Below are 12,478 nucleotides of genomic sequence, written 5' to 3' on the forward strand. Positions count from 1 at the left end.
CATCTCAGTCAAATCTCCCCTTCTCTGTTCAAGTGAGAATTATGTGTCCACAACCTTAGTAATGGTCTGTGTGGGTTTAACATCATCCGTGCTTTCAATTTTAACTTAACACCCCAATTGATAAAACCTTGGTTCCTCTTTTATTTCCAGCTTTAGTAACTGACCTTTCCCATTTGGAAGATACTCAAATCCCATCCCTGCTCGACTTCCCTCAAAATGTCATTTTCTCAAGGTTATTTCCACCTTCCTACACTTCCCCCAGATGTATATCAGCTCACATTTCCCGGTGACGCAGTAGCTAGCACTGCTGCCTCACAGCGACAGGGACCCGGGTTCAATTCCAGCCTTGGGTGACTGTGTGGAGTTTGCACATTCTCCCCGTGTCTGCGAGGGTTTCCTTCGGGTGCTCCGGTTTTCTCCCACACTCCAAAGTTGTGCAGGTTGTGGTAAACCACTGTTAGCTTATTACCTGTATATGTGACATGCCTGGACATATCCCTGACGGCCCTACCCGAGACTCCTCCCCACCCTGGTCCAGGTATAAAGGCGACTGCTCCCCACCCCCCTGCCTCAGTCTGGACCAGTTCATCGGCACAGGTGTGCTCCAAGTCTTTTGCTCATAAAAGCCTATTTGTTCTTGCATACAAACTAGTCTTTGCTCGATTGATGGTGCATCACAGGTTAAGCAGACTGGCCATGCTGAATTGTCCCTTCTTGTCCCAAGATTTGTAAGTTAGAGGGAATATTGGGGTAAATACGTGGGAGTAAGAGGATAGGATCTGGGTAAGATGCTCTATCGGACATTCTTCTGTACTGTAGGGATTTTATGATTCTACTAATATTACCTGATTTCCAACTAGTTGCTCAAACTGTTCTTCACCCTCCTGAAATCACTTATAGTTTTCTTCACATTTAACCACACTCCCACTTTTTGTATTATCTGCAAATTCTGTTATTGGATCCCTTGTACCCATATGCACATACTGAGAGCCATGATCCCAACAATGACCCCTGGGTACAGATGCCAACTCTGGTTGGACATGTTCCAGGAGGTTTCACCACATGATATCCAGCTGTCATGGCCCCACACTCCTGCTAGGCACCGTCCAATCTGTCTGTCTACGTGGTGTTTTACCTTCCCATGCCAACTGGACTCTTGATAGTGTATTGGAGAAAAGTTGACTGATGGTCAAACAGTATTATTTCCCCCCATATCTCTGATCTTTTCTCACGCCCCTGTGATTTACCTCCTGTGTTCCATCCAGGATGAAGTGGTGGGGGGAGATTTGGCAACTCTACCCCGGGGGGGACATTGTGCATATGTTTGGAAAAACACCAAGTAACTGATTTCAATACTAGATGCCATATACTGTCAAAAAACCTTCAACATAGCACCATATCAAGTGCCTTTGGTAAATCAGTCCGCTGTATTTCCTTAGGTTGCTGTTAAATTGGTCAGACATGATTCTCTTTAAAAAAAAAAATTGAAATTATATACTCACCGATCCAACAAGCATCTGGAGGGCAAACTCTCCAACACCTGCCCCTGTCACCAGCACAGTGGTTGCACAACCTAACACATAGAAGGAAAATCAACTAAGTAAAGAGCATCCAAGGTTTCAAACTGCATGTGATTGGAATTATAATGTGGGCGGCATGGTGGCACAGTAGTTAGCACTGCTGCATCACAGTGCCAGGGTCCTGGGGTCAATTCCCAGCTTGGGTCACTGTCTGTGCAGAGTCTGCACATTCTCCACATGTTTGCATGGGTTTCCTCCCACAGTCCAAAAAGACGTGCTGGTTAGGGTGCGCTGGCCATGCTAAATTATCCCTCAGTGTACCCGAACAGGCACTGGAGTGTGATAACTAGGGGATTTTCACAGTAACTTCATTGTAGTGTTAATGTAAGTTGACTTGTGACACTAATAAATACATTTATACTGTGTGGTATGAGGTGGGTACCAAACAATGCAAGACAAGGACAATGAAGTATCCATTTTATCACCAAGAGGGATCAGAGATGCCACTCCCTTCCCCCACCCACCCACAACTGACCACAACAGGGCGGCACAGTGGCAAGCACCTCACAGCGCCAGGGACCCGGGTTCGATTCCCAGCTTGGGTCATTGTCTGTGCGGAGTCTGCACGTTCTCTCCGTGTCTGCGTGGGTTTCCTCCGGGTGCTCCGGTTTCCTCCCACAGTCTGAAAGACGTGTTGGTTAGGGTGCATCGGCCATGTTAAATTCTCCCTCAGTGTAACCCAAACAGATGCCGGAGTGTGGCGACTAGGGGATTTTCACAGTAACTTCATTGCAGTGTTAATGTAAGCCTACTCATGACACTAATAAATAAACTTTAACTTAAAAACTGACCTTGGTTTTTTAATTTTCTTTTCTCCCCTACCAGGAAAGTAAGTGGCGCCCAGGGGAAGGAGTCTTTTGACTAAAGAGAACTAGGACTGGAATACAAAGGACATTCTGCTTCAGGTGCACAAAGCCTTGGTTAACTTATATATTGGCCTTTGAGGGAGAGCAGCTTGGATTTACCAGAATGATACCTGGATCCCAAGAGTTACATTACAAGGAGAGCTTACACAAATACAGCTCCGATCCTGAAATTTAGAAGGTTAAAATGTAATTTCATATACGTGCAGATCTGGGGGATTAGCAGGGTAAATACGTGGGGTCACAGGGATAAGGCCTGGTAAGATGTTCTGTCGGAGAGTCAGTGCAGGCCTGATGGGCCAAATGGCCTCCTTCTACACTGTAGGGGTTCTATAATTTTCAGGCTATTAAAAGGAACAGATAGGGTAGAGACAGAGGAATTATTTCCACTGGTTGGGGAGTTTAGAGCTAGAGGGCATAGTTTAACGATTAGAGCCAGGCCAATCCCCGGGTGAAATTAGGAAACGCTTCTACACATAAAGAGTGACAGAAGTTTGGAACGCATGCGCCAATTGATCAATTGTTACTTTTAAAACAAAGATTGACAGATTTTTGGTAACTAAAGGTGTTAGGGGGTTGGCATGAAGGCAGTCTTTGATTTGATTTGATTCATTATTGTCACATGTATTAACATACAGCGAAAAATATTGTTTCTTGCGTGCGATACAGACAAAACATACCGTGCACAGAGAAGGAAAGGAGAGGGTGCAGAATGCAGTGTTACAGTCATAGCTAGGGTGTAGAGTAAACTAGGTAAGGACATGAGAGAAAAGGCAATAGAAAGATATGCTGAAAAGCTGAGATGATGCAGGTGGAATGGGACTGAGACTTGTGCAGAGTATTAATGCCAGCACAGGTGAGTTGGGCCGAATGGCCTGTTTCTATGCTGTATATTCTATGCATAACTGACATATTCAGTTTATAGGAGGGTTCTGTCACAGAGTGACAGGAATTAAGAGCATGGTAGAATGTGCAACAAACCTTGGTAATTGAGGATGTCCTCAGTGTAAGCCAACATACTGGGGAAGGTACTGCTCAGAAAAAAACCCAAAAGTCCAGTTCCCACATAGAGACAAATTACACTGACCGGAAAGCACAGCATCAGGACAAAGGTGCCAATGATTCCACCCTGCAAGATGGAAAATCACATCAGAACAGACTGCCACTGAAGCAACTTTTCAAAATGATACACAAGCCCAGCTTCTTGCTTAGAACAAAGAACAAAGAAAATTACAGCACAGGAACAGGCCCTTCGGCCCTCCAAGCCTGCACCGACCATGCTGCCCGACTTAACTAAAAACCCCCTACCCTTCCGGGGACCATATGCCTCCATTCCCATCCTATTCATGTATTTGTCCAGACACCTCTTAAAAGTCACTATCGTATCTCCTTCCGCTACCTCCCCCGACAACGAGTTCCAGGCACCCACCACCCTCTGTGTAAAAAATCTGCCTCATACACCTCCTGTAAACCTTGCCCCTCGCACTTTAAACCTGTGCCCCCTAGTAATTGACTTTTCCATCCTGGGAAAAAGCTTCTGACTGCCCACTCTGTCCATGCCTCTCATAATCTTGTAGACTTCTATCAGGTCGCCCCCCCCCCTCAAGCTCCGTCGTTCCAGTGAGAACAAACCAAGTTTCTCCAACCTCTTACATTATCACAAGAACTGGATAGAGAGAGAAGTGGAAAGACTGAGAGGGTTCGGTGGCCAGGGCTTTTCACATGGCGAGATGTACAGATGACAAACATTCATTTACCAATAGCATTCGTCCAAGAGGGCAGACGGGACCTCAGTTTAACATCTCATCCGGAAGGTAGCACCTCAGACAGAACAGCACTTTCTCAGCGCTGCACCAGACTGTCAGTCTCCATTTTTGTCCTTAAGACTGAGGAGTGGACCTCGAAGCTCCAGGCTCAGACACGAGTGCCCTGACCCACAGCTACCCCAAGGTTATCAACCCCGCGTGTCCAGACTAATCAGGGCAATGTGGACCCTGCAATGAGCTTCCTCTCTTGATCAAAGACTCATAGAGGTTTACAGCATGGAAACAGGCCCTTCAGCCCAACGTGTCCATGCCATCCTTTTTTTTAGCCACTTAGTTAGTCCCAATTACCTGCATGTGGCCCATTTCCCTCTGTACCCATCTTATCCATGTAACTGTTTACATGCTTTTTAAAAGACAAAATTGTACCCGCCTCTACTACTACCTCAGGCAGCTCATTCCAGACCCTCACCACCCTCTGAGTGAATAAATTGCTCCTCTGGACCCTTTTGTATCTCTCCCCTCTCACCTTAAACCTATGCCCTCTAGTTTCAGACTCCCCTGTCTTTGGGAAAAGATGTTGACTATCGAGCTAGTCTATCTCTGTCCCTCATTATTTTAGAGATCTCTACAAGATCATCCCTAAACCTCCTACGCTCCAGGGGTAAAAGTCCCAGTGTATCCAGCCTCTCCTTATAACTCAAACCATCAAGTCCCGGTAGCATCCTAGTAAATCTCTTCTGCACTCTTTCTGATCACCTCCCTCCTGAGGTAACTACTTGTAGACGGGCCTCAAGGTGTGAATCAGGAACAGGCTTCATGGTGAAAGAGGAAGATGGCATTCAAGGAGATGAAACAAGGAGTGAATGAAATCCTCACCAGGTTTATGAACACCATAGTCACTGGTTTTAACTTTCCAGACATCGGTATAGACGCCAGTCTCCCCAGAGTGATGGAAGCCCAAAACAGACTGCTGAGGTAGCCAGCTACCCGAGGCTCCATGAGGTGAGGTTTCTCCACAGCGTAGGTATATACAAATCCAGAATACTCTCCCTGTCAGAAATCAAACACAGGTCAGGGTGTCTTAACACAAAACTTCACACTTCATTATGTTACATCGATACTTATTCCTTTACACTGCCAACAATTAAAAAAGGCAAGATTGAAGTTTTGCTCTAAAATGTCAATCTTACCCTTTCCCACTGCTATCTGGTGAAGGCACTCAATGCCCCCCCCCACCCCCCCCGAGAATCGAATCCGGGCCCCTGGCACTGTGAGGCAGCAGTGTTAACCACTGTGCCACCGTGCTGCTCAGTCTATCTTACCCCCTCCCCATCTCCAGTCTATCTCACTCCTCCCCGCCCCGATCTCCAGTTCATCTTAACTCCCCCCACCAGTCCTTGCAGGAAATTACCCACCTTCACCCCCTCCAAAATCTATTCAGGAAATCTCCACCCCCCCCCCTCCCAATCTGCCTCAGTCTGTGTAGGAAAAGTTTCCACTCTTCCCCAGTCCAGGGAGAAAGTCTCCCCCCTCCCCCTCATCCACATCTGATATTCTCCCCCACATCACGTTTGTGTAGACACACCCTCCCTCCCCCAGAGTTCCTCAACCACCCCCCCCCCCCCCCTCCCACCCCCCCCCCACCCCCCCCCCCCTCTCCTCCAAGTCCTGGGGGCTCTCCACTCTTTCCTCTGCTACCATCCCACTATCCCCCCACTCCCCCCATATCCAGCCCACTTGTTGTGCTGCTCCAGGCCATCATCCTGAGGCTAAAGCAACTATATTAACGTGGATACTGAGAGCAGAAACTCCAGAGCAGCGAGAATCTCTGCTTAGACTAGGCAGCAAGACTCAACTGCTGTGGCCAACAATGCAGCAGCCATGGAGCTCAGGTGGGGTAGGGGTTGATGCAGGGGGGGGGGCGGGGGGATTCACACTGTTCTCCATCATGGAGACATGGGCTAGACCCACAATACATTCTGGAGAGAATTTTAACTCTTCCCTCATCCTCCACGCAGGCAGAAGCCCCTCCTCACTGGAGTTTAGAAGAGTGAGAGGGGATCTCATGGAAACTTGTAAAATTCTAACAGGGTGAGACAGGATAGATTCAGAAAGATTGTTCCCAATAATGGGGTGAGTCCAGAACTAGGGACCATAGTTTGAAGATAAGGGGTAAACCTTTTAGAACTGAGGTGAGGAGAAATCTCTTCACCCAGAGGATGGTGAATGTGTGGAATTCACTACCACAGAAAGTAGTTGAGGCCAAAACGCTGTCTGATTTCAAGAAGAAATTAGATATAGCTCTTGGGGCTAAAGGGATCAAAGGATATGGGGGGAAAGGGGGGATCAGGATATTGAATTCAATGATCAGCCATGATCAAAATGAATGGCGGAGCAGGCTCGAAGGGCCGAATGGCCTCCTCCTGCTTCTAGTTTCTATGTTTCTATATCTCTCACAAACGAGCCTGCCCCTGTGACCAGACTCCTCCCTTGCAATCGCACCCCGACCTACACGCTAACCCCTCACCATGCGCTCACATTCTCTCTCCCACAGCCTCCGATCTCAATCCTCTCGACACCCGCAATTCCTCTCTTCCTACAGGCCACTTCCTGGACTGCAGCTTTCCAGCACAAGCCTTCCCCTCGTTTGTGGCTGGCACATTCCCAACCTGGCTGGGAAATCAAATCCTGTGCCCGTCTCCATCCTGCACTCCCTCCCACCATAAATATCAGGGCCTAAGTGTCTACATCAACAGCAGGTAGTTGGCACGTACACAGCTAATATATAATGAACCCTACCAACGGCACGGTGTTTGCTAGCAACAGACCCAATTCAAGCTTCGGCTGATACCAAATGTTATGTTCTTAGAAAGAATTGATAAACGTCCAAAAAGAAACTAGTTACAGCAAAGCAATGAGGACTTGAGGCAAAACCCAGTTTCTGGACAGTTCCTCTGCCTCTCTGTCTATCCTTCATTCTAATAACACTGGAATATGGGTTTTAGACTGAGTGTAGGGAGCTCCAGAATCATAGAATTCTTACAGTGCAGAAGGAGGCCATTCAGTCCATCGAATCTGCATTGACAACAATCCCATCCAGATCCTATCCCCGTGACTCCACATATTTACCCTGTTAATCCCGCTACCCTACGCATCCCGGGACACTAAGGGGTAATTTACCATGGCCAATCAACCTAACCCTAACTCCAATCTAGAATTATCTTCAAAGCTGACAGAACGCAAGACTCTCGGGCAGATTTTCACCTCTTTGCATTGAAATCATAGAAATCATAGAAACCCTACAGCGCAGAAAGAGGCCATTCGGCCCATTGAGTCTGCACCGACCACAATCCCACCCAGGCCCTACCCCCATATCCCTACATATTTTACCCGCTAATCCCTCTAATCTACGCATCCCAGGACACTAAGGGGCAATTTTAGCATGGCCAATCAGCCTAACCCGCACATCTTTGGACTGTGGGAGGAAACCGGAGCACCCGGAGGAAACCCACGCAGACACGAGGAGAATGTGCAAACTCCACACAGACAGTGACCCAAGCCAGGAATCGAACCCAGGTCCCTGGAGTTGTGAAGCAGCAGTGCTAACCACTGTGCTACCGTGCCGCCATTGGACCAGGGGGAGGTTGCAGCGGGCACAGCACAAGGGAAAATAAGACTGGCACGACCACACGTGAGATAATCCTCCTTGTCCAGTGCTTGGTACCCCACCCCTCCTCCAACACTCCACTCCCTCACAACCCCACCCGCCCCCCACCCCCCCCCCCCCCACCCCTCCCACCTCCCTGCAGTAACCTGCCCTCGCAACATTTAACCATAGAATCCAATCCTTTTTGATTAATTAATAAGGGGATCAGGGGTTATGGGGAAAAGACAGGAGAATGGGGATGAGAAAAATATCAGCCATGATTGAATGGCGGAGCAGACTCGATGGGCCGAGTGGCCTAATTCTGCTCCTATGTCTCATGGCCTTTTTGGCATGTGTGAGTTCACTTTATGCTTCAGACTGGGAAAGGAGACAAAAACAGAAAGTGAAAATGGGTGGCACGGTAGCACAATGGTTAGCACTGCTGCCTCACAGCGCCAGGGACCCGGGTTCGATTCCCAGCTTGGGCCACTGTCTGTGTGGAGTTTGCTCGTTCTCCCCGTGTCTGCGTGGGTTTCCTCCGGGTGTTCCGGTTTCCTCCCACAGTCCAAAGATGTGTGGGTTGGGTGGATTGACCATGCTAAATTGCCCCTTAGTGTCAGGGGGACTAGCTAGGGTAAATGTATGGGGATAGGGCCTGGGTGGATTTGTGGTCGGTACAGACCTCCTTCTACACTGTATGATTCTATGATTCTGAACCCCCCCTGAAAAGTAGAATCTGCTTACCAAAATTCCATCCGTCATAAAAAGCACAACAGCGCCAATAATGTGGACAACAAAGAAAGTACAAGGAGCTTCTTGAAGATGCAATCCCTTGAGGCAGTCAATGATACCATCTGGTTCTGTGAATTGGGAATAAAGACATTTATTGAAGGGAGCTGTTAGATGGGATAACATACAGCACAAGAAAAGGCCATTCGGCCCCACAGCTCGACTCCACACCAGCCTCCTCCCATCCGTTTTTTATCCTAGGCCTATGAGCATACCAAGCCAGTGACCCTCCGACAGCCTAGAGCTGCATTTGGTGTCAAGATGTGACCGCATGTGGCTCCAAGCTGGGCTCCTTCCTGATCACACACTTGCTCCATCACACAGAATGCTGACTTTCACTCCTGTGACACTGCGGGAATCTTAGCGGGCGGGACACGGACCATGCAAAGGTCCGTTGATCTCAGGTGGGATTTTCCGGTTTTGGGGTGAGCGTAACTGGAAAATCCCGCCCTCAGAATCCCAGACACCACACATTGGCTGCTGTGTTCCTTTCATGAGTACAATCTTCGTAGAGTTCATAGAATCCTACAGTGCAGAAGGAGGCTATTCGGTCCATCGAGATTGCACTGACCACAATCTCACCCAGGCCCTATTCCCCATAATCCCATGCATTTACCCTAACTAGTCCCCCTAACATTAAAGGGCAATTTCGCATGGCGAACCACCTACCCCACACATCTTTGGAGTGTGAGGAAACTGGAGCATCCGGAGGAAACCCACGCAGACACGGGGAGAACATGCAGACTCCACACAGACAGTGACCCAAAGCCAGGAATCGAACCCGGGTCCCTGGCGCTGTGAGGCAGCAGTGCTAACCACTGTCTACACTTCAAAAGGATTTCATTGCCTCTGAGGCTCTTTGGGATGTTCTGAGGTGGTTATAGGCGCTATATAAATGAAAGTCAGTCTTTTTCCTGGATACAGTGGTGACACAAGAATCTTTATGATGATCAGTGCTAATTAGATAGAGATTTCAGGGTATCAAGCTGTTCAGTGGTCAATAAATTGCGATCCCTTTGTAAAAACAGGGCTTTTGCTAAACTGTGTTTGATATTTGAGGCAGTAGCTGGTTTCTCCTGCTGTGTTCACTGCTGCTTGCAGTTCAGGTTTTGCTATCACTGGATAAACTGGTCTCAAGTTCGTCACCATTTCAAAACCGCATTGCAACAAATTCAGGATCTAATTATCCGTTCATAGGATCAAGGAATGATGAAGCCCAGAGGGAGGCCATTCAGCCCATCCTGCCCTGTGCCAGCACCTGGAAAGAACTGACACCTCTTCCACTGGGGGCGGCACAGTGGCACAGTGGTTAGCACTGCTGTCTCACAGGGCCAGGGACCCGGGTTCAATTCCCGGCTTGGGTCACTGTCTGTGTGGAGTTTGCACATTCTCCCCGTGTCTGCGTGGGTTCCCTCCGGGTGCTCCAGTTTCCTCCCACATTCTGAGAGACGTGCTGGTTAGGGTGCATTGACCCGAACAGGCGCCGGAGTGTGGTGACTAGGGGAATTTCACAGTAATTTCATTGCAGTGTAAGCCTTACTTGTGACTATTAAATAAACTTTACTTTAACTGCTTCATCCCCTGCCTGAGCTGTCAGTCACACCGCTGCCCTCTGGGGGGCTAAAACATGCAAGAACGAGATCTGAGCCATCACCAGAGGTTGGATAGTAACATCAATATGGCCTGGCATGTTATTTGTTGCAAAATATTTGTTAATCACAGACACTAACACATCGTCATTCCAGTTGCTATCACACCTTGTTTAGTGTAAACAGGTGTCACTGCATCTCAATCCTATCCAGGCAATCGCCCTCTCTCGCTCTCACACTCTCTTCCCCAATATATTCCATCTTCTCACCCTGAAGCTAAGAACGGGCTTATCTCTGGTCACCTGTCCCCCACAGCTTGCCTCCTGGACTTGCAGAATCTCACTGGCTGTCCTGTCTGGAGACAATACACATCTCTCTAACCTGTGCTTAATGCTCCCTCCACTCACATTGTCTGTATCTTTAAGACCTGGTTGGCTGTAGAGATTCACATTCTAATCAGTATTCTGTAACTTGATTTTGTGTCTCTGTATGCTCTGTTTGAGAGCAGATTTCCACTCCATCTGACGAAGGAGCAGCGCTCCGAAAGCTAATGGCATTTGCGACCAAATAAACCTGTTGGACTTTAACCTGGTGTTGTTAAAACTCTTACTCTGCTGATATCACCTTACGTAGTTTAGTATCAAATTTCATCCTCCGGTGAAATGCCTTGAGGTGGTTTACTGTGCAACAGGTGCTACATAAATGCAAGTAGTTGTTGTCTATGCGAACAGACTAGACTGTGTCAGCAAACTAGTAGCCACAAGGAAAGAACAAAATTGCATTTATATAGCACCTCCCCCCCCCCCCCGCCCCCCCCCCCCCCCCCCCCCCCCCCCCCCGCCGGACATCCCAAAATACTTCCCAGTCAATTAAGTAAAATCAATGTGGGGTCACTGCTGTAAACTCAAGATGTCAATTCACACACAGCAAGATTCCACGAACCGCAATGTGTGATGCATGACCAGATTATCTACTTTCATGATGCTGGTTGAGGGGTGAATGTTGACCGGGTCAATATTCTTGTTCTCTGTAAGAAGTGCAGCCGGATCTTTCATTTCCATATCAGCTGAGAGCTGAGGCTTCCGTTTTAATGTCTCAGCCAAAACCCCCCCCCGGAAACATCAGCCTGGAATGTGCTCGAAGCATGGATTGGTCCTCGTTCCACAACATTCTGACCCAGAGGTCAGGAAAGTTTAAAGTTTATTTATTAGTGGCACAAGCAGGCTTACATTAACACTGCAATGACATCCCGGACATTCTCTCTTCCATCTTCTTCCGTCGGGAAAAAGATACAAAAGTCTGAGGTCACGAGTCCAAAGATGTGCGGGTTAGGTTGATTGGCCAGGTTAAAAATTGCCCCTTAGAGTCCTGAGATGTGAAGGTTAGAGGGATTAGCGGGTAAATATGTGGGGATAGGGCCTGGGTGGGATTGTGGTCGGTGCAGACTCGATGGGCCGAATGGCCTCCTTCTGCACTGTAGGGTTTCTATGATTCTACGTACCAACCGACTCAAGAACTTCATGTGGAAACACCTTTTCACGCGGGGAGATATCGAGTGGGAGTTTCTGGCCCTGCCCAATGCCAGGATCATTCAATCCCACCCAAACGTCACCAGGCCTTTGGCTGGAATGCTGAATCTCCCACCATATCGGAGCTGGAAAATCCCGACGATTGTGATCCGGAACTAACTGCCTGAAAGGACAGTGGAAGATGCTGATCCAGAAGGAACTCTTCCAGTGAAGGCAATCAAAATATAACAAAACTTGCTCCAACTTCCCCATCAAAGAAAAAGTTTAAAAGAGGAACTTCATTACTCCAACACTTGAGGCCACATCCTGGGCCATTCCAAGGAAATTAACAATTCCCAACAGGTTCCTATTTATACCGAGTCAGCTGATCATTACACCATTCTGTCATTGGTTACACGGTTTACTGGGTCAGCTGACCCTTACAGCTTGTTACCATTGGTCACATTACAATCGATACAATGTTATCACCGATTACATCCTAACAGAAGCAGATTCAATAGGAGTTTTCAGCAAAAGAATTGGAGAAATACGTTAAGGGGAAACTATCACAGAGCAATGGGGAAAGAGCAGGGGAGTGGGATTAACTGGATTGCTACAACAAAAAAGCAGCTCAGTCACAACACGGTGACTTGCCTCCTTCGCTGCTGCATTATGCTAAGATTCCAAGGACAAGAGGATGTAACCATGAACTTACCTCAGGGGAGAAGGTGAAGGGA

At 48.0% G+C, this 12,478-nt stretch overlaps 1 protein-coding gene across 2 annotated transcripts in view; it reads right to left on the minus strand.

Annotated features, from left to right (window-relative positions):
* slc60a1a (solute carrier family 60 member 1a) overlaps positions 1-12,478 on the minus strand; it is a 76,149-nt gene that overhangs the window by 5,040 nt on the left and 58,631 nt on the right. For both annotated transcript variants that reach the window (XM_078197889.1, XM_078197888.1), the window contains 4 exons: positions 8,600-8,715; positions 5,086-5,259; positions 3,425-3,572; positions 1,503-1,573 (listed from right to left, as the gene is read on the minus strand). In XM_078197889.1, coding sequence (XP_078054015.1) covers positions 1,503-1,573; positions 3,425-3,572; positions 5,086-5,259; positions 8,600-8,715 — 509 coding nt within the window. The remainder of the gene's footprint in view (positions 1-1,502; positions 1,574-3,424; positions 3,573-5,085; positions 5,260-8,599; positions 8,716-12,478) is intronic.

Source organism: Mustelus asterias, chromosome 25 (genome assembly GCF_964213995.1).
Source record: "Mustelus asterias chromosome 25, sMusAst1.hap1.1, whole genome shotgun sequence".
In the NCBI taxonomy this organism is placed as follows: domain Eukaryota; kingdom Metazoa; phylum Chordata; class Chondrichthyes; order Carcharhiniformes; family Triakidae; genus Mustelus; species Mustelus asterias.